The sequence below is a fragment of the Bipolaris maydis genome, assembly GCF_028858645.1.
Source record: "Bipolaris maydis strain C4 unplaced genomic scaffold PSV08scaffold_2, whole genome shotgun sequence".
NCBI classification, from domain to species: Eukaryota; Fungi; Ascomycota; class Dothideomycetes; order Pleosporales; family Pleosporaceae; genus Bipolaris; species Bipolaris maydis.
Genome location: NW_027093858.1, coordinates 915,930 through 942,753, shown reverse-complemented (window position 1 = coordinate 942,753; position 26,824 = coordinate 915,930). Strand labels below are relative to the sequence as shown.

Below are 26,824 nucleotides of genomic sequence, written 5' to 3'. Positions count from 1 at the left end.
CATGGCGGACTGGCAGCTGGTGGATTGGCGGATGCAGATACGTCGTTGCTGTGGGACGCCCGCTGGGGGGAGGGGGGAGGGAGGGAGGGAGGGAGGGAGGGAGGCGTGATGCGATGCTGCAGCCGCGGCCACGCCCACTGCCAGCAGCCCATCCATCCGCCGGCGCCGCTCCAGGGCCTTCTGTTGCCTTCGCCCGTCTGCATCTGCTGCTGCTGCTACTGCTGCTGCTGCAGGCGGGTGGTGTGGCTGCACGTCCAATGCAAGTGAGGATGCCGCATGGCCTTTAGCGCGTTTGGCGGACCGTCGCCGTCGTCGCTGCATGGGGCGGGCAGGGATAAAAACGCCATCCTAGTAGAAGCGGCGAGAAGGTTGAGTTCTCGGGCACGCGGTGGGTAGTGTAATAGCGGCCGCTCCAACCTGAATCTCCTTTTTCGCTTCCACGCTCTTGGGTCCCGTCTCCTCCACGCGCTTCGAGAAGCCCTTCACCTCCACAGCCTTTCCTCAACCTACGACAGCCCCCTTCGCAAGCTGACGCACCCCCGACCCCAAGACACGTCCAACCAGCCCAGTCGCCCACCGCCCTTGTCCTGTCCTGTGTGCACAACCCCCCCTCGCCCCATTCCTCCGATCCGCCCACCTCGGCTTGGCTCTGCAACGAGTGCCCAATTTGCTCTGCCTTCTCTTCTCACCTGCAGCAACAGCCGACCTTGCGGCCCGCTTGCCAGTATTTTGTGACACCTCACCCGCCCCAGAGGATCTCCCGCACCACCAGACCAAAACCAACGTCCCTCCCACTTCCTTTGACGTCGAGGCTGGCCCATCTGTGTGTTGCACTGGTCAAGAGCGGCGTGTGATTGACAGGCACCACGTTGTGCCCGCCATCGAACTAGACGGCCCGCACACACACACTCTCTCTCTCTCACTCACACACGCACACACACACACTCACCGCACACATACGCTCTCTCCCTCTCCCTCTTCCTCCCTCTCTTACTCACATTCATCCATCCACCCACCCAATCTCGCCTACCGCTACCGCTACTCGTCCGCGAGCAATGTTCCCTCACCAGGGTGGCCAAGGCCAGCTTCCCACCCACTGGCAGCCGCCTACCTCGCAGCAGCCTGCGAATGGCTCTTATGCGCCGCCTCCCCATGTAAGTCGCTCTCGTGCTCGCTCGTCCTCTCTTGCCTGTTACGCGAGCCTTGCAAATCAGCACTGGTAGTCCCCATGTCATCTCATCTTCTGGGTGACAGCTTGCTGACACTTGACGTCAATCCAGATGAACACCACGCTCCCTCCTCCACCGCCCCAAGAACCACGACCCGACATGGCTCAACATCCTCAATACCAGCACCCGCACCCGCAGCCCTACCGTCTACCAGGTCCCAATGAGTGGACGCGTGCTCCTCCTCCACCAGATCCATACCGCCAGCAACCTCCACCACCACCGCAATACGTCCAGCAGCACCACCAGCCGCCAGCTCCTCGCCAGCGCACTGCCATTGCCTGCCGGTACTGCAGACGCCGCAAGGTACTTGATCGCCCAACGCAATGCATCGAGATTGTTATAGCTTACCCTTCCCCATAGATTCGATGCTCGGGCTTCGAGGCGACAGAAGACGGCCGCTGCTCCAACTGCATGAGGTTCAACCAAGACTGCATCTTCACTCCCGTTTCCGCACAGACTCAGGCTTTTGTTCCTGCTCACACCGTCTGGCGAGGTGTTGGCCAGCCGCCACCCATGTATGGTGCCTACGGGCAGCCTCTTCCTCCTGCTAGCCATGGCGAGCCCTATGGCCAGCCGGCGCGTCCGCAGCAGTATCTGCCCAGCCCAACTGCAGGTCCGTACCAAGCTCATTCTGAATATGGTCCGCCAGGTGCTTCACCAGATGAGGCAAGCCGTGATGCCGTGGCGGGCAGGAAGAGGCTTCACCCAGAGCCTCACACTCCAACCTTGCCTCCGCCACATCCTGGTTCAGCGTCACAGGCTCCTCATCGAGGCACAGGACCAGAGTATGCCTACCCAGAGCCACCATCTCTAACATCGGTTGCCCCAACAGCAAACCCACCAACCGCATATTCGTCTGGTCCTCCACCCGCTCAACCCTACTACGCCGCACAACCGCCGCGCCAGGGCTCCCCGCAGAGCGCTTATCGCTACGAGCCAAGTCGCAATTCGTCCTCGCCACACTCACAAGCGCCTACGACGCCCGGTGCTCCGCCCACACCCTACTACGGCGCTCCTCCTCAAACGAACGGTGTTCTACAGCCTCCGCCACCCCGCAGCGATGGCCGCACGCCACCGCCGCCCACATCACAAGCTTCGGCAAGGCCGAGTATGCGTATCAACGACCTAGTAACCGACAATGGCCCGGCTCGCAGCTCGACCGACTCGTCCATGCTCAACATGCTCAATCGCCGACCCATGTAAATCTTTTGTCTCGTATCAGAGGCAATGCTCTAAAGCTGGTCTTTCGAGAGCGCTACACACAAACTGGATCAAGCAAAGGGAAAAATACAGCAAAAAAAATTTCGATTGATTGCGGGACCCGACTTTTACTCGTTTCCTCGTGTACAACCTTTCTTCCTGTCCTGTCGACATCTGCTATCGCAAGGAGTTCTGGCTGGTAACAGCATGCTTTCTGGGCGGAATTCTGCTTTTTAAACGGCGATAAAGAGCATCGAGACTTTTCTATTTAATACTGAAAGATCTACCTGACTGTCATTTCCGGGGTTGTTTTATTTTTTATTTATTTTTCCTGTTTTTTCCTATCATCTCGAGTGCGCGGAGGTTGCTAATCTGACGATGTTACGCCCTCATTCCGGTCTCCAGAGTGGGTGTGTCATCTTTTTAACGTTTGGCGGCGAGCGCTCGATTCCGGCTGTTCTGTTGAACATAAGCTACTAAACTGGGTGGTATTCTGTCTTTTCCTGCAAGCTTTTAGAACTGGAGGGTTGCATCATGTCACGGAGGCTTGGTTGATAGTCGCATCATCTCAAGGCCTGGGTCGAACCAGCTCTTTACGTGCTTCACTGCATTGGCTGGGGCAGTGGTAGTTTGTGCTTTTTTGTACATCTTTGTTACGGTTCATGTTATCCATTTAGGTGCGGTTGCTATATTCCCCCTTCTTCTAACTGTCTCTACCGCATTTTTAAACTTCTCTCTATTCTGTCTGGGATCTTTCTCACTGGTGGGCGGCTATCTGAATTTTTACTCGCAAAGACACGTCCAAACGCAAATGGGTCATCAGCAGCAACGTTATGTAGTACTTGTTTTTCTTGGTTTCTTCTTTCTTCTTCTTGTTATGCTTTGGACTAGCTATCTAAATTGAAGACGTTTGATGGTGTAATGCTTACTGGGCTTTGGTTGTTTGGGTCAACGGTGAAGAGCATGTCTTCCCTTATGTGTCAGCTTACACTAACGTTGCTACTACCATGTATGTAACCACCACTAACATGCTTAGTCACATTCATTTGGGGGGGGGGGAACGTGTCGTGTACATTGTGTTGCACACGAACATAAGCACGAGCAACGCAGGGTCAACCCGAGTACGAGGACGGATATGCACGTGTAGTGCCTTCCTTTTCCGTGTATACCGCTTCCTACCCCCCACAGAAGAGAAAAGTAACCAACCCGCCACAGACAGCTTGGACCACACACACGCACACTTTCCACTTCTTCTTCTTCTTCTTCTTCTTCTGCTGCTGCTGCTGCTCATTCTTATTCCGGCACCCGGTTCTCGATCGATCCAAGTACCAGGGAAAGTCGACATGTCATGTCTTGCAGCTCGACTATCCATCGTACCAGGCCATTCTACTCATTACACGCATGACTGGCACAACCGACACCCGATGATCGCACCAGCCTGTGCGTCGTCGGCAGCCGCCACACTCATCACGCCAGACAAACGCTATCGATCAGAAAAGTCCTCAGGCCGCGGTTCCGTATCGGGATCTATCGGCAACGATAACTGCTCGGTCAAGCCATTTGACACCGGTACGGCACGCAGAGCCCAGCCGACCGACTGCGAGCGATGCTGCTTGAGTTACGTCGAGATTCACATCATTGGTCTTGGTTCAGCGCCGGACTTGTTGCATGGTACAGAGACATGGGCTTGATGCATCATACGGTAGCAGCGCCGCCGTCTCTCCATATAGCCTGGAGGGATGGTGATTGCTTCTGACTACTGGAGGGCACGGGAAGAGGCGCTATGGCGCTTGGAGCAGAGGGTTGTCAGATGCAGGGAAGACACAGGTTCTTCTTGGTCCTGAGCTTTAGTGTACCGACATCTTGTGGCGTTGGTGTGTCTGTGTCCGTGTCGGGCGGCCAGATGATGATCCGGCCATGTCAGGTCAACGCTTGGTGGCGCTATCACTATCTTTCTACCACTACCCATGGCCGAGGCCAGCCAAAGCAAGTACGGAAAGGTTACTTTTTGTCTTCCCGTCGGCTGCCGGCGTGCACATGATCAGACCACGAAGCGAACCAGCCGTGTAGTACGTGTATGTGCTATTACAGCTGTCGAATTGGGGGGTTCTCTAACGTTACTAGTTAGATGGGGCTCGCTTTTGTAGCGTACAATAACCTTCACCCAACACATTCTAAGTGGATTAACGGAACGGAGCGAGAAGCAAAGTTTGAGCCGCGATGCTGCTAGGACAAGTTGCCAACCGTCATAGGGCGTCCAACATACACCTAAGTACTTGGCCGAGCACAAGATGCAGGGCAATTCCCTACTGACCCAAGAACGAATACGACTTCACTAAAGGCAATGTCGCACTCGCAAACGACAATTGTTCGCTCTGCAGCTATGGCTGTTTGTCAAGTCGAAAAGACCAATTCGGAAACTGACATCAGGTGGAAGGAGCATATGCCGGGGCACTCGGCTAGGCTCATTGCCCTGACAATCCTTTCCTCCGAAGGTGAAACAGAAACTTATTCCCAAGTAAGGAGCTATTGTCGAGGCCAGGTCCAAGGTTCTTCCCGTCTGACTTGATCTTGGTTGCTGGGCCCCGTTGGGTTTATTGATTCCGTGAGATGGGCAAGAAGGATTGGCAAGGGTACGTAGACGGACCTGTCACGATTCGCTTTCAGCCTGTTCTCCGTTTCAGGCACGAACCGCAACGGCCCAGCATCCCTTCCCATTCCCTTTCCCTCCCGCAGCACACGCACGCACGGGGCCGTATCACTTAAGCCTACACGTGAAATGTCTCGAACCTAGTATCAGACCCGTGTATTCCGAGGCCCCCCGCATACTTATCATACAAACAATCCTTCCTCGGAACTACCCATTGGGGACAATGACATGGGGCGTTCCCACCGCAAGCGAAAAAGCAATGAAAAACGACGTTTGGGGCAAGGGCTTGTCACGGGACGGTGCGGGACACAAGGAATGGGAAGCACGTTTCGAGCATGGGGCCGTCGGCCGCCGCCATGTGTTGTGTCGTGCAAACTGAGTCAGAAAAAGAGACTATTATGGGCTAGAGACCCTGTCCTTGCTCTCTCCAATCTCACGCCTCAGCTTAGCCCATCACTAGTGTACCGCTCTTTTTCCTTTCCAATCTTTTTTCCCTCTTCTCTTTTTCAGCTTTGGTTCGGAGCGTGCAGGTCCGAAGTACACTGTGCGCTGTCCTGGCCAGTACTTAGACCAGGTAGTGCCTTGGTCATTCGCTCGAGCAACAAAAAAATATACAATCTTACCGATGGATTCCTGGCTGTGTGAGAGCGGAGGGTGAGATAGGTACAGGATGGACTGTCGGAGGAGCGGAGCGAGAGACGGCGACTTCCAGCACACCTTCCAAGAGGAACCGACCCATGTTACGTACTTCGATACTATTCCTATTGCTTTCAGCACATCCATGACAGTAACGTCAACCGCGCCACGGTGGTATTTACGGCGAAAAGAGCCAAGGCACGCACGCATATCGCGTGGCCATCCGTAGGTCTCCCCCTTCCCTTCCTCCACCCTTGTCTCTTCCATCCAATCGCTCGTCCGTCCAAGTGCGCAAAGGAATAAGACCCTGGACCCATTTCTTCCGTGCGTTCTCACGGTGGCACCCCCCCCTCCCCCTCTTGGCCAAGTACAGGAAGCGACCGCAGGACATGTGCCTGTCTGTACCCGATGCGATACCGAATGCCACGTATTGCTGGGGGAGGGGGGGGGGGGGCTCTTAATGTCATTGTCATCCACTTCTGTTCCGCTGTTCGGCCGCGACAGCCGTACATATGCATTGATGGGTCTTCAAACCGCCGGTATACGGAGGACTCCAAGATCTTGGTAACATAACCCACAATAAGATCGAGCGAGCGGGAAGTTCAACATGGGAAAGCGAAAGTCAGTTTAATAAGTGAATCCCGCTTACCACTGCCGCTACCACTGCCGCCATCAAAGTAAAAAAAACGTCTCCCTAGCTTATCCCTTGCACACCACCAGCTACCGCCACATAAGCCACAAACAGGCACTCGCAATCACATTCCCTTCTCCCTGTGTGCCAACATGTGACCGTCCAGACTGATCTGAGACTCTCACCTGAACGTTCTTTCTTTTTCCTTTCAGCTTACGCTACGGCAAACGCCTTTTTCATGTGCACACCAATAGCAACGCCAGCGCCTAACCTTCTCACAGCAAATACACATGACTTGTGGTGCATTCCGCAGCCAAGTCACAGCCACCACGCCAAGCCCATGAGTAAGCTGGAAGGAAAAGGAACAAGAAGCAGGAAAGGCGAATAAGAGGGGAAAAAAAGAACCATGACGAGTGGTGAGCGTACCCGACGCTACCATCTTTTTCCCGATCCCCCCTCCCTTCCTGTGATACTCTCCTCCCCATCCACCACCACCACCAACAAATCAAACTCTGACAACGCCCCCCTCCCCTTCCCTTCTTGCCCCCACCCACTAGCCGCGCAACGTCACCGTAGCCCCATCCACATAATGCCTCCCTCAATGAAAACCCACTTTTGCCCTCGCAAACAAGAAAACTAAAAGCACTAGCGTACCGTATCTCGTGCATCGGAAAAGAGCCTAGCGCCCGGCTTCGCCTTCCCCCCCCCCTTGACCTTTCCCCTCACCAAGAGAGCAAGAAAAAAACGGAACGCCACATAGGCGTGTGCTAAGTTGGTAGCTGAAAGGAATTTTTTTCTCTCTTTTTATTTGCTCTTTTTTTTCTTTGCGGTAAATGTGAGTAGAGAAAGTGGGGAAAGGGTCTAGATGGGGTCCCGTTCCGCCCTTCCGCTTTGTAACTTGCTTTAGAATGCCTGTTCTTTTTTTTTTTTGTGTTTTGGTTTTACACACCTTAGTAATTTTGAGGCAGCGGAAAGGCCAAGTCAAAGCAAAATCAAGAAAAAAAAATTTAGACAGCCTGTGCTACGTATTCATTTTTTGGGGGGGGGGCTTTACTTTGGTGGCTGCGCTGCGGGAAGGTGAGGAGGCGGGTGGGGTGGCTTTTTGCGTAGTCAGTTTATAGGCGGATTTAGACTGGGGTTTACTTGATCGAAGGGGGGAGGGTCGTTGGGTTTCTGTCTGGTGGCATGGAGGCAAGGGGTTGGGGGGAGTGGGAGACGGGGGTGCGTGTTTTAGGGTTGCTTGGAGGTTCTTGGAGGTTGTGTTGGGGTCGTGCGGGCGGAGAGAGAGAGCGCGCGAGGCTGGTACTGGTGGGGTGGAGGGCGTGTCAGCGTCATGTTTGCGTAGGTTTTGGAGGGTTGGGCGGTGATGCTATGGCGGGGGGGATTATTGTGCCGTTTAATTTTTTTTCCCTTTGCTGTGGGAGAAAGTGTTGGGCGGGTACCTTTTTTTGGGCTGGATTTGACTGGATTCGTGACGTCGTTGTTGGAGGAAGTTGGGTTTGTTAGATAGAGAGTGTGTGGTAGTCTTGCCGAGCTGGGGTAGGTACTTACTTTGTAAGTAGTCCTCTTCAGGTATTGTTCGTATATGACGAGTCTGTTATTAATCCCCAGGGACAACATAGTGGTGCGCCATTTGCGGCAAGTGAGATCGATTCGACATGCCATTCTGAACAAAACATTCCCAGCCATTACAATCAAAGTTTCCCGTGTTTGTGTTTGAACTATGGAAACACAACGTTCTTTGAGTATATCGTTTACCAAATCTAGACACACGACCCAGGAAGATGGAAACTCAGTTAAGAACTGTTATTCTCTAATTCACCATCAACTCGGTAATGATCTACAAGGCTATAACCATCTACACTTTCTTTCCATCCAGCACTAAAAACCCCCCCGAAATCACAAATGAAAGTTCAGAAGAAGAAAAAAAACACCCAGAGAACCATGTACCAGTTCCACCGTCCCAAGGAAACTCCTCACTATTTTTTTCTTTCTGCGACGAGAAAACCTGTCACTTGCATGATAAGAGAGTAAGAGAGAAGAAAGATTAACAAGAAGAAAAGCCCCACAACCGAACACCCCGCTCTCGTTTGTGAAGAGAGGGGGGGGGGGGGGGGGGGCAAGAAAGGAGGGTCATCGTTCGCCCGAAATAAATAAAGGAGTTAAAAAAAAATTAAGAAAGAATCAAAACTCAACGCCTTACTTGAACCTGTCACGTCTGAACCGTGATGACGTTGCTCCTCGCTTCACAACACCGCGCCAAGTCGCACGCAACCGAGCAAGGATTGCGTTCCGCCTCCTTCTCCTCCTGCTGCGGGCTGCGGCAGTAAGTGACCGCGGCGGCGACGGTGTGCTACTATCCGCTGCAGCGGCATCTGCGTTTCCTACTACTACTAGTGCCGACGGGGACGGCGGTGATGGTGAACGATCTCCCGTCGCCACCGTAGTTCCCGAGGCATGTCTCGAGGACTGTGAGGCCAGTAGGTTTGGCGGACCCGGGTTCGGGGGCCAGATATTGGAAGCAGGGCCGGGATCGAGATACGGGACGTGGGAGAGCATGCTGTTTGGGGGCGGGGGGAAGAGGGCCGAGCCTGTGCTATTACTTCTGCTACTAGTAGATTCTTGGATGTCGTCGTCGTCATCGTCGTCGTAGTAGTAGTAGTATCCGGCTAGGGGGTCGTAGGTTTGCGAGGAGCGGCGTTGGTGGTGGCGAGCAAAGTATTCGCGTTCGAGGGAGGAGGCGATGCTGGAGCTGTGGGTTGCGTTTGAGGATGTGCGGCCGAGGGGCTCGCAGAGCCACCAGTCTATTACGTAGTCGTCTTCTTCTTGCTGTGCATCGCGGAGGCTGTCGACTCGCGTGCGCTGCGAAGAGAGGGAGCTTCGCCGGCTGGTTGGAGGCGCGGTGCTGACGCCGTTGACCTGGGGACCGAGAACATCATCAGCCATACGGCTCCGCGGTGGGCGAGCGCTCCTACTAGAGAAATGGTCGTTCACGCCATTGGGGATTGTAGCGTTCGGAGGCACATGATAGTTCCGGTGTATAGTTGCTAAAGCAGTGTTTGTTAGTGTATTCATTTGAGGCATGACTGTCCATGTGATGTCGGGGGGTAACGGGAGCACCATCGTAGTAAAGCCCATTAGAGACATGATCAGACATACCATTTCGAAGAACATGACCACCCACGTCTTCGGATGCGACAAAGTCACCATTGAATTCTCCATACGAGGCGCCATCTTCCATGTGACCTTGCGTTGCAGGAGCGCCATTATAGTGAGGTTCGTCTGAGCCGTTGACAAGCGAACCGGCCTGAGCCATGTGATTTTCCAAGTTCTCCGTATCGGGTGCATTCCCATTGGTATGTTCATACGAGGTATCAGCAGGCTCGTCGCTTAGACCTCCTTGGATATCGACCCGGTATAGGGAATCATTACCATCCGATGATTGGTCTGACCCATTATCGTTTCCCCTAACCCTGTGGTTTCTAGAATCGTCATCATCTGGCGAGGAAGCACCTCCTCTCAAGCCAATGTAAGAACATGGTATTTTGAGATTATAGTTCTTCTGAATGTCTTTTTGTCGGTTCGGGAACGACCTTTTCGTCTTTTCCCACACAGACTCGTTCAGTCCCAACTCTGGTGGTTGTTTGCGGTTCTTTGTACAGTATGATTCATAGACTCTCTGCACTTCCATGTAGTTGGTCAGAGCAGTGTAACTGCCCTTGCGCCCGCGGTTTCTAGTCTTGTTGATACCGATATATCTATTAGGGTAATGCCGTTTCGACGAATTTTCTCTAAGGTACTTCATTCAACGAGGTATCCACGTCTGTAGATCCTTTGATATATGAGACGGTAGAGGGAGTACGCGATAATCATTGGGCTTGAGAAGATGTCGACTACAATCGGTAGCCGACACGAGAGATTAAGCCTTACAGGGGAGGGCTACAGAGGCGAGGGCCAACAGGAAAAAAACGACATCTTTTTAAAGCGGAATCAAAACAAATTTGCAGCGGCGGTGTGATGAGGGAGAAGGTATGGGAAATATGGCGAAGGTGTAGGCATCGGTGTGCTGCGCCGAGTGACCCGTGTCCTTTTTGCAACCATAGTTCGTTGTCATGCCCAATGGGCGTATGCCTATTGAAAAATTACCATATGTTACTAGACAACCCTTTTCATGTTCAAGAGTGGGGCTTCTATTACAGAGATCTTACAGCTACAACTCCAAGGTACCACTACAGGCCATTTGTTTAAATCGTTACTGTGCCTGTGAAGTCGATTTTTTACACGATTCTAGCGCGTTCGGGCGTGGCCTACCATTCTTTTCCAAGGAATAACCATATGATGCTCCCAAGGCGGAACGAAAATAATAAATTCAAATGACACGTATGATAGTGAATGAAGTCGAGATTGACTTGTGACGAAGTTGAGAAATGGCCAAAGGCATCGTGGGCCACCCGTCATTGGAGTTTTCTCAGATGTATCCCAATAGCGGGATGGGTACAACAAAAACTGGTCCGAGACAACACAAGAACTGTCTAAGGTAAAATACGCTCTGTGATTTTGCTCTCTGAGTCAATTGTACGCCAACCGCATGCGAATGTTTGTGACTTGGTTGTTTAACCTGAGAATGCTGCGCTGTTGGGCTTGAACGGAGAAGACCCTGTTTACGATCATATTGCAAACAGATTACTATCTGAGATGTTCTTTCCTGATCCGATCTTGGTACGTGTAGTGTGAAGCAGACTCATTTTCGATTCACCACATGTCTCGCCACATGATTGTTTGCGAGCTGTCATTTTAGTGATGTGTAGGGAACAAGTGGGTAGCGATATCTGTGGAGGTAAATATTGTTGGATACCATGTCAGACAGAGAAATCATCTGATGTAGAGACGAAACAACACAACGCTCTTTAGCCATGTTGACATTAGCAAGCAGAGATCAGTTGCACCTGCTTCTGCACGCAGAAATCAAGGAGGCACTTCCTTCCCATCCCAGTCCCAACACTTTCCTCGCCCTTCAATCCCCACTTGCTCGATCACATCGATAAGTCTTTCAGCAACCCATTCCCGCTCAAATAGCTTCTCCTTTTTGACGTTCGCCCAAAAGTCCTTGCTCAAACCGGTCTTGACGGTACCTGGATGTAAAGCTACTGCCATTGCATTCTCTCCAGATGCAGTGCGAAGATGATTATCAAACGTCTTTACTGTTTGGTTGACACCTGCTTTAGATGCGCGATAACTGTACCATCCTCCGAGACGATTGTCACTGATGCTACCAACACGAGCTGACATGATGGCCATCGTAGCGATGCTTGGTAACCCCTCCATCTCTTCTTGCTCTCTATCAATGTTGTGAGACTTTCTTGGCAAGAAGGAGGAGAAATGTTTGAGCATCAACATCGGACCCAAAGTGTTGGTTCGAAAAGTTAAGAGCGCATCATCGGCATTGATCTGAGTGGGCGATTTTTCCGGAAAGAGTATTCCAGGTACTACCAATGCAAGCTGAAGCTGATTCGAGCTGCCACTCAACTGACTTTTGCATGCCGCTGCTGTATCTGCGATTGTCTGTTCATCTTTACAGTCGTCAGTAGATGCTTCGGAGTAATTTGGATGCAGTCTCTAGGTACCGAGAACATCTAATCTTAGAACGCTTAGCCTTTTTTCGTCCACATCAAGGCCATCAAGAAGTTCTTCCTTGGTCTTGTCCAAGTCCTTCCGTGCTGTTGCAACGACCGGCGCATTTGTGGTTTGCAAGACCCTTCTCGCGAGCGCAAAGCCAATGCCTCGCGAGGCTGGTGATATCAGCGACCATGGCGGCATTGTTTTATGTATGATGAATAGAAAATCGAGATGGCCATGGTAAGAATGTTATTTGGCTGTTTGTAAGGCTTCTGAAAGGTGGTCCACACACGATCTATGATGCCATACTTGACTTGTCGATCGGCTAGCCTGATTTAGGTAGTACTAATCTAGCACAGGTAGTAGCCTTCAGCTACCAATGCGATATAATTGCCACAACAACACTTCCAGCTCACGGAAATCTTTTCTTTCTGACGAAAACAATAGGGTACTATTCACTGATTAGGGTGTTATTCGTTTACAGTCTAACATTCTTGTAGCTTTAATGGTGAAGATAGTCAGGTGGTCACAAAGTCAGCACAAAGCTCCTGATTGTACAACAACATGCAAAGTCTTCACTATGTAGACGTTAAGTTGATTTTAGAAGGAAAGACACACTACCAAAACATACTATCTACATTCATACCTCCAATCTTTGCAACAAGGCTCTCAAGATCAAGTTTTCCGTCTTCGTAGCGTCCTCAATCTTCTTCACACCTTTGTATACCTCACCTTCCAGCCGCTTCAATGTCTCGCGCGTATATGACATACTACCTGTGCGGTCAAGTTGCTTAAGTAAGAGATTCTTCTGCTCATATGAGAGGTGCCCCGCATCTCTTCTCCGCTGAAGAAGCTCACGCAGTAGCTGAGTTCTTTCCGACTGTACGCTCAACGCGTGTATTAGTGGAAAGGAAAACTTGCCTTCATCCAAATCTTGACAGAACCCCCTTTTCTCAGTATAGTCTTTGGAGCAAAGGTTCTGGTAGTCGTCACGGATCTGGTATTGTATCCCAATAAGGCTTACAAGATCTTCGACATCAGCGATTATGTGCTTGTTTGACTCTTTGCTCGTCGAACATGTGAGAAGTAGTCGCGTAAGGAGTAGAAACATTGCTCCTGTCTTCTTCTTTACCATTTCTAGGTACTCGCTGTCTGACGGACACAAGTTGTTTTGTGTCCAGTAGAGGTCATGCGACTGTCCGACATGCAATTCGTCTAGCCCTTCGAGGACTATCTCGACTGCATCAGGGCCCAGCTGCCGAGCTTCTTCCACCGCTCTTACAAACTCGTAGCATCCTGAGTTGATTGTCTGCGCAACACCAAAAACAGCATGCGCTGCTGGTTCGCCTCTTCGAAGAGTGGACCTGTCTTCGACGTCATCGAGTATGAGGGATGCGGAGTGGAGGCGATTTCCTATTGATTTGACACGCGACACGGCCAGTGGAGGTACATTGAACCATACAGCCAATGCATTTATGAAAACATCTCGTGCACCTCCAGAGGGTAGTGACTTGATGTAGTCAACTGGTGCTCTGGCATACCTAGAGTCCAAAGACACACTCTTTGGGGAATGAACGACCACCGTCTGCTCGATTTCAGAGCTCGAGGAAACCGAATCAAGTGACGAGCGAGAGCAACTGCTGTCTGCTATTGATACGGTTTCATCAGAGACCGTAATGCAAGTCTCAGACGAAGACTTCCGTGAATTGACAATCCTTAGATGAGGATTTATGATGCTCGGTTTGCCTGCGTGTTCCTCAGGCTTGCGGATAAATCGAGCCTCGTAGTTGATTCCCAGGGCCTCTGGCATTGATTTTGCTGTCAGTTCATCTTCCAGACCAGCATTTGGATCGTATCTGGCTTCAGGACGGTATCGAGGGCTGTTCAAACTCCAAACCACGTTCCCGCTGATCTGGCACTCTAGTGCATACAGGTGTCTGCTCAATTTCTGGGACATTTTCTTGTTTTCTCGTCGGTAATTTGCGCAGTTCTCCAGAAATTTGTCTTCATTCTGCCGTGTTACGTCCAGTATCACCCTTTTTGCGACATCGACGTCCACGTCGTTCCACTGCATATACAACCAGACAGCGTTCGACAATGTCCCCACTTGTCCTGACTCTGAGAACTCGAGGTATTCTCGGTCAAAAGAAAGGTAGTCGTTTGCTAGTGCTAATGCTATGAAGCCTGGTTTGCGGATGGGTTCGAGCTGATCGTCCTCTTCTTCGGTAAGTGTCACACCCATGCCGAAGAGTAACAAGGCCTCTATGACGCTATCATCAGATCAGTATATACTTGAAAAAATAGCTGAATATACTTACGATGTTCCGGCATCAATAAGTCGGAAATCCAAGTACTCGTCTAGGGAGCCATATTGTTTTCCCTTTTCACGCAGAATCAAAGCGATGGCTTCTTTGAAAGTCCTCCTGACTCTTTCCGCGCATGCTTGGTCTACTGATGTGAGTTCATTCATAATCTTTCCTTGGATCTGAGCTCTGCCTAGCGTTGGATCTGTGCCCTTCCATTCTTGTCGCTCGGGATGATCAAAGTGATCGTGTTGATCGTCCTTCGGATAAAAAACCTCAAATCAGTATATTGGAAGTTATGAGGGGATTTGTAGGCTCTGACATACCACGTCTGGCTTTTCAAGTTCGATGACACTGTCATACAGAAATATATCTATGCCATGGTTAGCAACCTGATATTGAACAGAGAACATTGTAATCTTGCGATGTCATGCACGAAGAGGTGGGCTTCATACACTCAAGTACATAAGCAACTAGTCTCATACGTTCAGGCTTTGTGAGCGGTAAAGCTAAAGCTGAGAAATTGCCATTGATGGGATTGCATCCCCCAAACTGTTCCGTAGGCCCGACATACTTGATCCAGTCCAATCTTGCTTTATGGGATCCTGCGTTAGCCTCAGCCTCCCACCTATGTCTTCGCAAACTATAGTTCCTGCAAAGGCTATCTGTATCATAGTTTGAGAGTGGTACAGTGAAGGAAATCGCGTCGTCTAGTTCTTGGCTCGAGATATAAGTTGACATTTTGTTAAGAAGGGAGCTTGAGAGCGTAATCTGTAAGGCAACTTAGATATCCAGATAGGTTTAAATAATCCTGTCGACTATAGATATAATAGAGCGGTCTAGACAGGGGATTGGCCTAGGCTACCTTGTTCAAGGTGTTGGGCGCAGCCACGTAACAGCCACGGCTACGCTAAGAGTGTTATCGATAGAGAAGATAGTAGTAGTAGTACAGTGCACAGACGAAAAAAACCAACTTTGCAGGCGTTTTGCGCACGCTGTAGAGCTGATAATTTAATATAGACAATAAGAGAAACTAGAGGCAGGCTGTACGAGTTGTTTTACACTTGTTTCGAGTTGTGCAGCGCCGTATTTGGTGAGATGAGTTTAGTCTGTTAGTAATAGGGTGAAGGGTGATAATAGAGTGATGATAGGGTGACGTACGACTGTACCCCTGCTCGCTTGCTGTCCCTTATTGTGTTGCCCAACACCCTTGTGGGGGATAGTGCGTGTAAAGTTTCGATCTCTCGTTTCCAAAGTAATGCTTAAAATAGATCACATAAGAATGTCCATTATATTCATACAGCAATTTGGAGCCAGAATTTTAAAGACACAAATATACCAAGACTCATTTACATACAAGTTCTGGGCATTCAGTGTGAGCTGTTGCTATCATTGTCTTCACATAAACCCTCCAGGACACTTCGAAACAACCACAATGTGCACTGAAGAATTTGCACATTATCTACGGCTGAAAAGATCCACTAATATGACATGTATCAGAAGCTCGTTTACCAAAACTGTGGCGTACGCCATTTCAGCCAGCCTCATTAGTAGTCTCACCGGAGGGCGCTCCGTAGTCTCGCTTAAAAACGAGAAGAGCAAATGACATTCAAGCTTGAAGTGTACTAGATACACCTAGCAGTAGTTTGAGTCTTTTTAGAACCTAAAGACATCTAATCTTGGACTTTAATTCGATCAAGCACCAAGCACCAAGCACAGCAGCGGAAGAAGGCTTAGCTGACAGACCGGTGAAGCAGCACACGCACCCTCCAGCATACAACATGCAGTGTATATCATAGTGCCTGCGAGATAACAGTGAACTTGGCCAACCAAGATCGAGGATAGGTTTATTCTAGACATTCAGAAGCCAACATTCTGATGGTTGACAAGCCACAGACCAACGAGTTAAGCCCAAATGAATGAAAGTGTAAGTTGGGCCATCCATGATGGAAATTGAGCGAAAAGTGTGTTCCATGTAGTCGCAAATAATAACCGCGCAGAGGAAATATAATCAACTCTCATCTTTCTGGCTTTGCATCCTCAAGGAGTGTAGATGTCCGTGGAAAAATAGCAACCAATCATGTCACCCCATCAAAATGAAGAGTACTGCGTGTACCGACACAGCCGAGTTTCCCACCGCGCACACAAAAGTATGCCATAAATGTAAATCTAGAGTCAGATTGGCTGACCAGAACGTCACTTGAAGAAGCTGATGATCAATGCGCTGGCAACGACATTACTCCCTGACAGGCGCTACAGTGCTGGATCGACGCAGAACACGTGGAGCAAAAGCCTGTTTACTTTTTTTGGAACATTGAAAGGAAATACAGACGCTGAAAAAACGAGGAAGTGGTTGCATCCAAACCAAACAGGAGCATTGTGCGATGTGCCAACTATAACTAGTACGCGTACATATTGAATCGCATCTTGGCAAGATGACCCAACTAGCACCGCCACCAACACTACGATTACGTCGAAAAAACTACACTTGAACATCATCTGACAACCGAAGGCCCTCTTTCTCTTTTCTCTCCAATAGAAAATTGGTCAGCAAATCTCACTTCCGCCCTCGCAAAGCCTATTGGCCATATCACTGCTGATTCGGAAAACGCCTGCCAAGCAACTTTAGTATGATGTATACGCTATACTCACTTACGAATATACGTAGTACAAAACAACCCGCCAAATTCGAAGAACCAAGTGTTTTACAAAGTAAGCCCAACAGCAACAGACGGGTGGGCTGTGCCGAACGTCAGCGTGAACAAGAAAAAAACCATGTCAGCCTGGGCGGTCATGTTGAAGGATGAAAATTTCGTCCAACCATCATCACCAAGGGTAACAGTGACATGGAAGTTTCCGCCACGCTGGTTGCCTGGAGAAATCATGAAAGCAACATATAAAGAGAAGAAGAAAACAAAAGGAACAAAGAACCAATTCCTCATTCTAACTTACAAACACCCATCCATTCTACAATTCCATAACCCAATTCCCTCTCTCACTAAAAGAAAAACACACATATCTCAATCGTCCTCAAAATGTACCTCTCAACCCCCCTCTCCACCCTCTTCCTCCTCGCCACCTCAACCCTAGCCTACGACTCCATCTCCTTCACCACCTGGAACTGCACAGACTGCAACCCCGTCCCGGGCACCTTCTGCTCCATCAACACGCGCAGCCAGCTACCTCCAAACCTGTGCGTCCCCATGTGGAACGGAAGCACGTACATTCGGACGTTTGATGCGACGATTCCGTCATGCCAAGGTACGTAATGCATGCTTGTTGTTATGAGCGAGATTATTACAGGAAGGGAAAAAAGGGCTGATTGATGCGATACAGTGAATCTTTACTTGGCAGACGATTGCACGGGTGCGGCGGAAGTGCACAGGGAGAATGGCGGGAGGTGCGAAACCAAGGGGCCAACGAATTCTTTCCAGATTACTTGCTAGATGGACATGTTCCTCCGCTTTGGCTTTTCCTTGGTGGAAGCGGTAGGCAAGCTGGATACATGTAAACAAACGACGGTACTATGTGCGAAAAAAAACACACACTGACTTCAAGAGGTGAGAAGAGAAGAGAACCGCTGTAATTGCTAGTTCAACACATGGCATTTCGCGGAACCCCCCCTCCCTTCTCGCTGTTTGATATGTACTTCTATATTCAATATTTAATAAGAAAAGAGGGCGTCTCTAATATCCATTTCTTCTCCCATAACTCAGAACCTATGCGTTAGCCGTCTTATCGTTGTAATAATGAATCGTCTGATCCGCACACCCACTTGGCGTCTGGTACAAGTAATTGCCTAGATTGATATACAGCTTCTGGCCCGTACACACATACCACGCGCTCTTGTTCGGCCGTGTGACGTCTGTGCTGGTCCACTGCAGGTCGTCGCCGCCCCACGCAAACGTGCCGTACGTGTTCTTAGTCTCGGAAAAGGTGACGGCGAGAGACATGTTGTTGATGGAGCGCTCAGGGGACACGTTGGCGTAGAGGAGCTTGACGGGCGCGCCGGGCGCGGACACGAGTTGCACGAGTTGGCCGGAGACGACTTGGAGTTGGCCCGCCGTAGTGTAGTCGCCCAGGAGGGCGGGGCCGGTGGAGTAGAGTGGATTGGTTTGGATATACTTGTGGAAGTTGGGGGCGGCCACGGCGCGGATCCAGTAGTAGCCTGTTTGGAGGATTTTGCCGGGCCCAGTGCCGCCTGGGACGCTGCTGGTGGCTGGTTCGCTTGGAGTTGAGTTGCTTGGAGCTGATGGGGTGGGTGTGGGCGTGGGTTCTGGGTTGGGTGCTGGTGCTGCTCCGGGCTGGCACTGGGAGTAGTATTCACTGGATATGGTTAGGAATGACGAGATTTTTCTTTTTGTAAATAGATCTTGTACTTTATCTTGACACATCCGGAACCAGAATTACATGTTGTTTGACCACTCCAACCAATGCCACCGCCTGCGCTGAAGTTAGCCCATGTGCTGGAATAGATATATTGAACACACATTGTTGCCAGTCACCGACAGCGGCAGACGTGGTGCCAGCTAGCAAAGCCAGAAAAGCGGTTGTTGTGTAATGCATCCTGGGCCCTTTAGTTATAAGTCAATAGCAATCTAAAGAAACACAAGATATTCCTTGTCTGGCAGCCGTGAACCATATTGTAGTAACCAACCATGATATTTATACTACAGAACGTTTCATCTGGCTCAAAAGAACACCATGTGATGCCAATTAACAGCGTCCGTACCCTTTAAACATCGGACCGTAGTCGCCGCGTAAAGTGGATAAAGTACCCCCCATGCCTGCAAGTCGAGGCCGGAAGCCGAGAAAAAAGACTGGGGCAGTAATATGCTTGCGCAGGCTTAAATTGCTTGATTAAAAACAATCAAACTTTACTGGCTCAACTCCCGGATCTGGCGACGGCGGATGATGCAGAGGAGGATCCAAGCGAATCTTCCAAAACCGAATGCAATTTAGGTGATTCAAGTTAGCATCCTGGAATTGTATCTGGATGTCACCGAAATTGGAGTGCAGCCTTGCGACCAGGTGCGCGGGTACGGGTGACTACCATCGAGCAGGCCTCTGGTACCGGTCCATAGAGATGGGCAAGTTTCTCTGGACATGGTCGTCAAATCTAGCGCTTCCGTCTGATCGATGTCGCGACATGTGCATTCGACGTGGATGTAGTTTTTCGTCCTGTCGCGCTGCGTTTTGGATGTTCGGTGACATCTACAGCCGCCCGCAAAACCCAACAACCAGCACTTTAGACCCGCATCATGACACCTCAGCAACCCCAGTAATCGGTTCTGGTCTCGCAGAAAAAATAACCCTATATCTCACCACCTCCACAATCTCCAGCTCCTCCTCTTTTCCCCTCTTACCCTCGCCCTCCGTACCCCCCATATCCACATCCTCTCCACCATCCTCGCCAACCCTCTTACGCAGCACAGCAATCGGATTCGCCAACTTTTTACATTCGCCCGTCATCCGTTGGCCCTTGCCAATATACATGTACACGCGCTTCATCCATTTTGTATCGCTAGGGCCGTTGATTTCTGGGTTGTAGTGCGGAAATACGAGTTTGCCGATTTGAGTTGAGGGTTCAGAGGAGGAGGCGGGTGCTGGGAAGTGGATTGTGCCTTGGATTTCGAGGAGGGCTAGGCCGGAGGGTGTGTGGAGGATCTGGGGGAGAGGGTTTTCGGTGGGAAGTGGGGTTGGTGGAGAGGGGGCGATGCGAATAGGTATTGACGGCATTGTGCTGTATTTGTGTAGTAGACGTATCTAATGGTTTGTGTGAAACGGTTGTGTTTGTGAAGCGGTAATGGAAGAAATCTTGGGGATACTTTGCAGACGCGACGCGCCAAAGCTTTGGTGGGGCAGTTGGATGGTGGGGGTTAGTAGCCTCACCATACGTATACGACTTTGTCCTGTCTTGCTGCCATGTGTTGATCATGGTCAAGCGAGATTCAAGGGAATAACACTCTTAGAGCACAATTAAAAAGAAGAATAGTTGTCAAGTTAGAAAAAGCTACGAGGGCTTTCTTTCCTGTTTGCCACTATCTTTTCCCTTTACCACTACAAGCACCTCTCTATTCAATACGCACCATTCACCATCTCAATAAATGCCTGGTCGCATCATGACACATCTTTTATACCAACCCATGGATTATCTCACATTGAACACATGACCAAGATCACAATTACACCCAAAACAACCATACCAAAGCGATGCTTACATTGCCCCAGTCCCGCCTTCCACCTCAACACCGTCCATGTGTTGAACATGAACAAAGCGCAAAGCCAGAAGACTAGAGAACAGACTACATAGCATCTATATTAACCCTCCAAGGTAGTAAAGACCGTCCCATCCAATTTGTTCATTGCCACCTATTGCTGTTGCCAGCCCCATCTACACCATCTAGATACTTGACCGCCGTACCAGATGTCTAAAGGTAAAAAGGTGCTTAGAAGCAAACAGCCTTGTATGAGAATTTGGTGGAGACATCAACGCAGCCGCTGGGCACAGTAGTGATGATGTCAGTTGGGGTGCCGGAGCAGTCGCTTGCAGTGAAGAACTGGACTGTTTTGTTTTCCAATGATGTTAGCTCAACTCTGGAGTCTCTCATTCACCTTTCTCTGTATTTTCCTCGTCTGAGGAAAAAAAAGGGAGAACTTACGCTGGCAGTTCGCCCTCGTCTTCTCCAAGAAGAAAACTCTTGCGCTCTGTAGAGGCAAGAAGTTGCAGACGTTGCTGTCAATGTTTTGCTGCTGATCAGCTTGGGGCTGGCAGCCTGGGCCGGCGTAGGCCTCGACTGTTCATAATGGTCAGTATACTTTCTTCAACCCTCCCGAAGCCACTCAAGGAGGCAAACAAGGAAAAAAAGGGGGGGGGGGGGGGGAGTGAAGAGAAAGACGAACAAGATGCAACATTCTCCAACTGGATCTGCGCAGAGGCAGATGAGGCCATCAGGGCGAGAGCAGCGATGGTGGTAGAGAAAAGCATTTTGGCGGGTTGAAGTTGGTATCGAAATTGATTCAGTGATTGAGGTGTTTGGAATGAGATTTGCGTCTGTAGTGCTTCTCTTTTTACCCTCCCCGTCTCTCCCTTTTATATTCCAATCTCTACACCCAAACCATCCCAATTCGCCTTCCCTCAGCTTGCTTGACTCCAGACTACCGTTTCCCTCAGTCACCGGCCTGTCAACAGACACTCCCAACAGTGGCGTCCAGGCGGTGAATAGCAACACGGATTCCCCACGTTCCTCATCACGCTAGCAAAATTCTGATGGGCTTGTAGAACTCAGTTAGTCAAATCTCCAACGAGCCAGTGTCGGTTCGTCGCGGAATAGCACTCGTGTTGGTTTGGTGCGTGGGGAAGTCGTTCTTTGCGAATTGCCTGACGGGTTTGTGGCTTTGAACCTGTAAGCGGAGCATCTAACCAACCAGGTTACTGCGAGAAGCGTCCTTGAATGTGCTGGTCTAAGCTTATGACGACGTGGAAAATGGTTCATGGATGCGAGCGTCGTTGGTGTTGGTCAAAAGCGGCGAGGCCGACCACCCGGTCCGTGGTTGCTATACTCCGGCCTGCAGGTGAAAGTTGCCGAATGAGGAGAGTGGGGGGGACGCCATGTTTGCTGAGAGGCGTTTCCCGTAAGCCAAGTCCTCAGTTGCGATGACTGCGTGCTGGGATCAGTGGCATGCGGGGGAGGCGCGAGTGAATTAATGGGAATCTTGCCTTGTAGGTATTTATCATGGATGGGTGGCTGATAGATTAAGTATCGTGGAGACTCAGCGTTACAGTGACTCGTAATCGTGACCTACTGAAGATGCAATCTGATATGAGAGAGGTCCTGTTTGAGCATTGAGAAACACGGACGCACAGTTCCCGTACGGTGTCTACCCGCATCTACGAACCAGGGCGTAATATGCTGCAGCCTAGTAAAAGATTGTGCATACATGACATGCCACGTTGGGGTAGTATCTGACATAGGGCGTACTTGCATGCACCAATGAGACGGGAATACCCGGCTGACAGATCTGGCCTAAAAGCTAATGCAAAAGATTGTTGGATTATATCCTGAAGGGAGAGAATGTGAGCAGATGCTCACACTCAATCTCACCTAGATTTAACGTAAGAGGCCTTGCACCCACATTCCTTTCTAGTCTTTCCCAGCCCCATGGTCATCTCAGTCGTAACTTTTCAGTAATGTGTCATGTCGCGTAAAAGAAACAGCCGCCCTGATGGTCAGTGGTGTACTGACAACCACAAAGATATTTACCCCCGTGCCAGCACCATCTAGTTGAAGTCATTCATGTTGTGTAGGCTGATATCTTGACTGCTGGTAACGCGCCGCTCTTCGCCGTTGCTGTTGGTCAAGCCGTCAGGCCTAGAATCATTGTTGCCATTGACCGGCTGCCCATCGGGCGATTCAGCGCCACCTTCTGCCGGGATGACATTGCCATGTTGGTCAACTTCCTGTAATACTAGTTAGTCACACGCAATACTTTGGGTTAGGAGTTTAGTTGGAACTTACGACACCCTTGGCGGCCATGCGCACCTGCTGCGGATTTGCTATGCCGTGGACAACCGCCTCACGTGCCTTCTCCATGACCTTTTGTTTTCGGCTCTCTCCGCGGACCTTTTCGAGATGCTCAAAGTAGCCATCGTCCACAGGTGTGACGTACTTGCCACAAAAAACGCCCACCTCGAATTTTTGGGTCGCAGGATCGCGTGGCGAAAGGCGCGCGCATGCACTTTCCAAATCCTCAAGCGTTTGGTAGACGACATCGTCAGCACCAATATGCTTAGCAATAGCTGCTGAGTCACGGTGATGGGCAATAAGCTCCGAGGACGAGGCCAAATCGATACCGTAGATGTGAGCGTTGGTGATGGGTGGTGCACATGACGTGAAGTATACCTTCTTCGCTCCAGCTTCGCGCGCCATCAGTACAATCTCACGCGACGTTGTACCGCGGACAATCGAGTCGTCGACAAGCAAGACATTCTTGCCGTCAAACTTCTTCTTCATTGGGTTGAGTTTCGCCCGGACACCTTTTTGTCGTAATTTTTGTGATGGCATGATGAATGTGCGGAAGATGTAGCGGTTCTTGACAAAACCTTGTACATACGGCTTCTCGAGGGCTTCAGCGACACAGAGAGCTGATGTGATAGAAGTCTCTGGAATCGGCATAACAACATCAATCTCGGCCATCCTTTCAGGGCCCAGCTGCTTCTTGATCGTCTCAGCGAGGGTAAAGCCCATGTTGCGTCGACTCTCATCCACATCGATACCATCAATGACTGAGTCTGGTCGAGCAAAGTAAACGTATTCGAAGATATCTGGGGTATACGCTTCTTGCTTAGCGACCTGTCGGAAGACCGGCTCTTTGCCCTTCTCGATGATGACAGCCTGGCCGGGTAGAATGTCTTGAAAGTCCTTGTAGCCGCACTGAACCAGCGCGACACTTTCAGAGGCCATCATGTAGTCCATACCGTGGCCGTCTTGCGAGCGCCGGGATCCAAGGACCATGGGGCGAATACCATAGGGATCGCGGAACCCAATAAGACCGAATCCTAAAGATGATCAGCATGTTACATGCGCCCACTTCGAATTTTGTCTACATACCAGCAAGCATAGCTGTACACGCCCATCCGCCAGTGCAGAGCTTGTACATCCTCTCAAGCGCAGCGAAGCAGTCATCGGCGTTGATACGTGCCTTGCCAGTCTCGTTGAGCTCATCGGCAAAAATATTTAACATGAGCTCGCTGTCGCTCTCCGTATTGATGTGCCTGTGGGCCTCGTGGTCGAGTCGCTGGCGCAGCGCGGGGGCATTGATGAGGTTACCATTGTGGGTCATACAGATACCGTACGGGCTATTGACGTAAAAGGGCTGGGCCTCAGAGTTCGCGCTGCTGCCAGCTGTAGGGTATCGCAGATGGCCAAGACCCATGAAGCCGGGGAGATCGGAAACACGAGCACCATCCTGGAAGACCTTGGAGGCCATGCCATTGCCCTTGCACTGGTGGAAACGACCGCCGGCACTGCAGCTGACTATACCAGCAGCGTCTTGTCCGCGGTGCTGGAGGAGGTAAAGGGCATCGTGAACTTCTACCGAAGCGGATTGCGACTTGGGGTCGCCGTGGATAACGGCAATGATACCACACATTTTGACGTAGTGTTGAGTCTGGGGATGTTCGAGGTATGTACCTGTAGTTTTTTACTAGGACGCGTCAGTTGCGCTATTCCTTCGGATAAAGCGGGAAAAAAGTGAAGGCGGGGTTTGTCTCTCAGCAAGTCCTGGTGCGCTCATGGGTGATCGCAAGTCTAACATCTTTTATAATAATGACGAGATCATCATAGTGACAGGTATGGGATGGAGAAAATATTGCAACTACGTACCCCGGATATCCTCGTACAAGGCTGTGCAGAAAATCGGTTCGCAAGTGGCCTCTCCGAAAGTGAAATATAATAGTACGGATAGGCTCCCGTCGAGAAAACGCGTCTCACGAAGTGACTATGTACAGGAAGATCCTTGGACTTTGGCAGCTGGATGGTCAATGGGGCCGTCTTCGTCGTCTGCGAGGTATCGTCGCGGGTCTCTGGTCCCGTTTGGTGCTGATGATGGCGTGCGAGCTCATGGTTATTGGAAAGTAAGAGCGCTCTAGTGGGGAAAGGGCAGCATGATAAACAATTTTTTCTCGCTCGCCGCACTTGCACTTCCGCACTTTCGGCCTTGGCGGCAACCACATGCCCAGAACCCCACACTGCGACTGAACTGCACCACGACGTGCAAGATTGCGGAGAGACAGTACGTACTGGCCGCGGAAACACATGGTATAGCACGTGTGAACATCTTGCGAGACACTTGCTGCATTCCTATCGTTTCCTCTCTTTCGTTTGACGGTTGCCTTCGGAAAAACATTTTCTTTAGGGCATAGACTGCCGCGTCCAGTCATCTGAGCCGCAAACGGTTCAACATGGCATTCCGCGGCGAACCAAGTACACGCAGCACGTGACATTTTACAAGGAGGGTGTTTGCGACCCAACCACGTGTATATATGCACCATCTCTTTGGCTGGACTTGGAGGAATATTGGAGAGCACCTCAAGTTCAGTGCTTAGAAGACGTAAAGAAGGCACAAAGGATACATGGAAGCGCCGGTCTAGTGCATATTGCTCGAAGCAAACAACAATTCTTTGGAAGTCGAGGAAAGTACGCTCGGATGCAATGACTACATCGATAGAGGAGGCTTTGCGAGAAAAATAAGTTTTGTTAAATTATACTAACGACTATACTAAGCCGCTGATTTTTCCAAGGCGTTGGGCCCATCAGGCTCGTAATTTGTCTCGCCCAGTGACTGTGATGGTCCAGACACTGAAACAGCGGCTGGGGCAGCAGTACTTGGCCCCCGGGAGGCTGCAGCGTTCAGCCTCTGGTTCAATGCTTCGAGTGCCAATGCTCTCCTCCTCTCTGCCTCGGCACGTGTTGCCCCGCCACGGCCGCCGCGGCTGTTGGGGTTCATGATGCTAGGGAGGCCACCTTCAGCACGAGCAGTGGCCTGTTCGTTACCCGCATCAATGTCCCGATCGGAAAAGGGTGTGCAGACCTGAAGAGAGACCAATGTGTTGTAGATGCCGTCTGCAAAAGCGCCAAGGGGTGTCTGTATTGGCTCTGGGAAGAAGTGCGCAAAGCTAAAGGTGTCGGAGGCATCTCCACGAATGAAGGAACCTTCGCCCGTGGCAGTGGAAGAGAGCGATGGACTGATGCGATAGAAGCGGAGGTAGATCCAGGCTGTCATGAAGCCAAAATATGCGAGGTACATGGCCGTCTCTGTGCCGATTATTATGCCAGAGAGTGTGTTTGTGAGCAGGAAGATGGCGGGGAAGTGCTTGACGCGCATGCGGATGAGGCCTTTGGCAATGGCTACCGTATGTTCGGGAACGAGCTGCTTGAAAGAGACGAGGAAGCCGGCCTGGATGGCAATGCCGCCAGAGATTGTGGTTTTCCTGGGCTGAGTCAGTGCAAGGTCTGTTGAGAAGACGAGATGGAAGCATACATGAGAAAGTCCTTGCGCATAAGAAGATAGCCCAGAACGTAGAGCAGATAGGTCAGAAGATTCGGTATGACGGCGACAAACAGCATGAACTTGGTGAACTCATGCGAACCCCATGCCCTCTCGAGGTAGCGGCCGCCATACAAGACAGTCAGGCCGGTGGTGATGAGGCCAAGGAGATTCTGCTCGACGACGGTTGCGAGGGCGAATACCCAGGGATACCACGGCACCGAGAGACGGGGCACAATGGTCAGCCACGGCACTCCGTTGCCTACGCCAATGATGGGCTTCTCGACCTTTTCAACCCAATTGGCGTTGGGACGCAGGCCAAAGTTGAGCAGGGTGAGCAGGACGAGGGCAGCGAGGATGCCACGGGTAAGGGGCGGGAGGTTGATGCGGGCCATGGCGGCGGCAGCTGCTGCAGCGGCGGCGGCGCGTTGTCGCGGGGGAGCAGCGTGGGCGTGGTGGTGGTGAAGATGTGACGGTGTGGCGGTGGTGGTGGTGACAGGCAAGCTGGGCG

General features: G+C 50.8%; 10 protein-coding genes across 10 annotated transcripts; 2 read left to right on the top strand and 8 right to left on the bottom strand.

Moving 5' to 3' along the window:
* Positions 1 to 1,055: 1,055 nt before the first annotated feature.
* On the top strand, positions 1,056 to 2,432 carry PSV08DRAFT_243513 (uncharacterized protein; the record flags this gene model as incomplete). Its single annotated transcript, XM_014229314.1, has 3 exons — positions 1,056 to 1,154; positions 1,281 to 1,532; positions 1,590 to 2,432. The coding sequence occupies 3 exons, from the start codon at positions 1,056 to 1,058 to the stop codon at positions 2,430 to 2,432; spliced, it is 1,194 nt and encodes a 397-aa protein (XP_014084789.1).
* A 5,705-nt stretch (positions 2,433 to 8,137) lies between these two features.
* PSV08DRAFT_358798 (uncharacterized protein) lies at positions 8,138 to 10,225 on the bottom strand. Its single transcript, XM_014229319.2, has 2 exons — positions 9,506 to 10,225; positions 8,138 to 9,393 (listed from the first exon to the last, which is right to left on the bottom strand). The coding sequence occupies exons 1-2, from the start codon at positions 10,149 to 10,151 to the stop codon at positions 8,546 to 8,548; spliced, it is 1,494 nt and encodes a 497-aa protein (XP_014084794.2). The 5' UTR covers positions 10,152 to 10,225; the 3' UTR covers positions 8,138 to 8,545.
* Positions 10,226 to 11,179: 954 nt separating this feature from the next.
* On the bottom strand, positions 11,180 to 12,195 carry PSV08DRAFT_264228 (uncharacterized protein). Its single transcript, XM_014229320.2, has 2 exons — positions 11,971 to 12,195; positions 11,180 to 11,916 (listed from the first exon to the last, which is right to left on the bottom strand). Exons 1-2 carry the CDS (start codon positions 12,161 to 12,163, stop codon positions 11,312 to 11,314), a joined length of 798 nt encoding a protein of 265 aa, XP_014084795.1. The 5' UTR covers positions 12,164 to 12,195; the 3' UTR covers positions 11,180 to 11,311.
* A 407-nt stretch (positions 12,196 to 12,602) lies between these two features.
* Positions 12,603 to 15,040, bottom strand: PSV08DRAFT_358796 (isoprenoid synthase domain-containing protein; the record flags this gene model as incomplete). Its single annotated transcript, XM_066092971.1, has 4 exons — positions 14,721 to 15,040; positions 14,592 to 14,638; positions 14,281 to 14,525; positions 12,603 to 14,232 (listed from the first exon to the last, which is right to left on the bottom strand). Exons 1-4 carry the CDS (start codon positions 15,004 to 15,006, stop codon positions 12,603 to 12,605), a joined length of 2,208 nt encoding a protein of 735 aa, XP_065949750.1. The 5' UTR covers positions 15,007 to 15,040.
* A 2,260-nt stretch (positions 15,041 to 17,300) lies between these two features.
* On the top strand, positions 17,301 to 17,711 carry PSV08DRAFT_243509 (uncharacterized protein; the record flags this gene model as incomplete). Its single annotated transcript, XM_014229322.2, has 2 exons — positions 17,301 to 17,526; positions 17,602 to 17,711. The coding sequence occupies 2 exons, from the start codon at positions 17,301 to 17,303 to the stop codon at positions 17,709 to 17,711; spliced, it is 336 nt and encodes a 111-aa protein (XP_014084797.1).
* A 140-nt stretch (positions 17,712 to 17,851) lies between these two features.
* PSV08DRAFT_264210 (carbohydrate-binding module family 1 protein) lies at positions 17,852 to 18,900 on the bottom strand. The gene is made up of 3 exons (XM_014229323.2): positions 18,756 to 18,900; positions 18,645 to 18,708; positions 17,852 to 18,591 (listed from the first exon to the last, which is right to left on the bottom strand). The coding sequence occupies exons 1-3, from the start codon at positions 18,829 to 18,831 to the stop codon at positions 17,985 to 17,987; spliced, it is 747 nt and encodes a 248-aa protein (XP_014084798.1). The 5' UTR covers positions 18,832 to 18,900; the 3' UTR covers positions 17,852 to 17,984.
* Positions 18,901 to 19,524: 624 nt separating this feature from the next.
* On the bottom strand, positions 19,525 to 20,192 carry PSV08DRAFT_383895 (Ctf8-domain-containing protein; the record flags this gene model as incomplete). The annotated part of the gene is made up of 2 exons (XM_014229324.2): positions 19,525 to 20,008; positions 20,158 to 20,192. 2 exons carry the CDS (start codon positions 20,190 to 20,192, stop codon positions 19,525 to 19,527), a joined length of 519 nt encoding a protein of 172 aa, XP_014084799.2.
* A 466-nt stretch (positions 20,193 to 20,658) lies between these two features.
* Positions 20,659 to 21,326, bottom strand: PSV08DRAFT_264207 (uncharacterized protein). Its single transcript, XM_014229325.2, has 3 exons — positions 21,169 to 21,326; positions 20,928 to 21,062; positions 20,659 to 20,830 (listed from the first exon to the last, which is right to left on the bottom strand). The coding sequence occupies exons 1-3, from the start codon at positions 21,251 to 21,253 to the stop codon at positions 20,715 to 20,717; spliced, it is 336 nt and encodes a 111-aa protein (XP_014084800.1). The 5' UTR covers positions 21,254 to 21,326; the 3' UTR covers positions 20,659 to 20,714.
* A 987-nt stretch (positions 21,327 to 22,313) lies between these two features.
* Positions 22,314 to 24,700, bottom strand: PSV08DRAFT_23730 (phosphoribosyltransferase-like protein). The gene is made up of 4 exons (XM_014229326.2): positions 24,651 to 24,700; positions 23,877 to 24,471; positions 22,785 to 23,824; positions 22,314 to 22,726 (listed from the first exon to the last, which is right to left on the bottom strand). The coding sequence occupies exons 2-4, from the start codon at positions 24,415 to 24,417 to the stop codon at positions 22,547 to 22,549; spliced, it is 1,761 nt and encodes a 586-aa protein (XP_014084801.1). The 5' UTR covers positions 24,418 to 24,471; positions 24,651 to 24,700; the 3' UTR covers positions 22,314 to 22,546.
* A 717-nt stretch (positions 24,701 to 25,417) lies between these two features.
* On the bottom strand, positions 25,418 to 26,708 carry PSV08DRAFT_398712 (eukaryotic integral membrane protein-domain-containing protein; the record flags this gene model as incomplete). Its single annotated transcript, XM_014229327.1, has 2 exons — positions 25,418 to 26,257; positions 26,308 to 26,708. The coding sequence occupies 2 exons, from the start codon at positions 26,706 to 26,708 to the stop codon at positions 25,546 to 25,548; spliced, it is 1,113 nt and encodes a 370-aa protein (XP_014084802.1). The 3' UTR covers positions 25,418 to 25,545.
* Between the last annotated feature and the right edge of the window lie 116 nt (positions 26,709 to 26,824).

What these genes read in the sequence shown, in the direction of transcription:
- PSV08DRAFT_358798 (XM_014229319.2), bottom strand. Translation starts at nt 10,151, where the DNA reads ATGAAGTACCTTAGAGAAAATTCGTCGAAACGGCATTACCCTAATAGA. An exon ending in TGGTCATGTTCTTCGAAATG is followed by an intron (nt 9,394 to 9,505) that starts GTATGTCTGATC and finishes ACACTGCTTTAG; the next exon opens with CAACTATACACCGGAACTAT.
- PSV08DRAFT_264228 (XM_014229320.2), bottom strand. Translation starts at nt 12,163, where the DNA reads ATGCCGCCATGGTCGCTGATATCACCAGCCTCGCGAGGCATTGGCTTT. An exon ending in TCTAAGATTAGATGTTCTCG is followed by an intron (nt 11,917 to 11,970) that starts GTACCTAGAGAC and finishes ACGACTGTAAAG; the next exon opens with ATGAACAGACAATCGCAGAT.
- PSV08DRAFT_264210 (XM_014229323.2), bottom strand. Translation starts at nt 18,831, where the DNA reads ATGCATTACACAACAACCGCTTTTCTGGCTTTGCTAGCTGGCACCACG. An exon ending in TGTCGGTGACTGGCAACAAT is followed by an intron (nt 18,709 to 18,755) that starts GTGTGTTCAATA and finishes ACTTCAGCGCAG; the next exon opens with GCGGTGGCATTGGTTGGAGT. An exon ending in TCCGGATGTGTCAAGATAAA is followed by an intron (nt 18,592 to 18,644) that starts GTACAAGATCTA and finishes AACCATATCCAG; the next exon opens with TGAATACTACTCCCAGTGCC.
- PSV08DRAFT_264207 (XM_014229325.2), bottom strand. Translation starts at nt 21,253, where the DNA reads ATGCTTTTCTCTACCACCATCGCTGCTCTCGCCCTGATGGCCTCATCT. An exon ending in GTTGGAGAATGTTGCATCTT is followed by an intron (nt 21,063 to 21,168) that starts GTTCGTCTTTCT and finishes CATTATGAACAG; the next exon opens with TCGAGGCCTACGCCGGCCCA. An exon ending in GACGAGGGCGAACTGCCAGC is followed by an intron (nt 20,831 to 20,927) that starts GTAAGTTCTCCC and finishes AAAACAAAACAG; the next exon opens with TCCAGTTCTTCACTGCAAGC.
- PSV08DRAFT_23730 (XM_014229326.2), bottom strand. Translation starts at nt 24,417, where the DNA reads ATGTGTGGTATCATTGCCGTTATCCACGGCGACCCCAAGTCGCAATCC. An exon ending in GTGTACAGCTATGCTTGCTG is followed by an intron (nt 23,825 to 23,876) that starts GTATGTAGACAA and finishes GATCATCTTTAG; the next exon opens with GATTCGGTCTTATTGGGTTC. An exon ending in GCATGGCCGCCAAGGGTGTC is followed by an intron (nt 22,727 to 22,784) that starts GTAAGTTCCAAC and finishes CTAGTATTACAG; the next exon opens with GAAGTTGACCAACATGGCAA.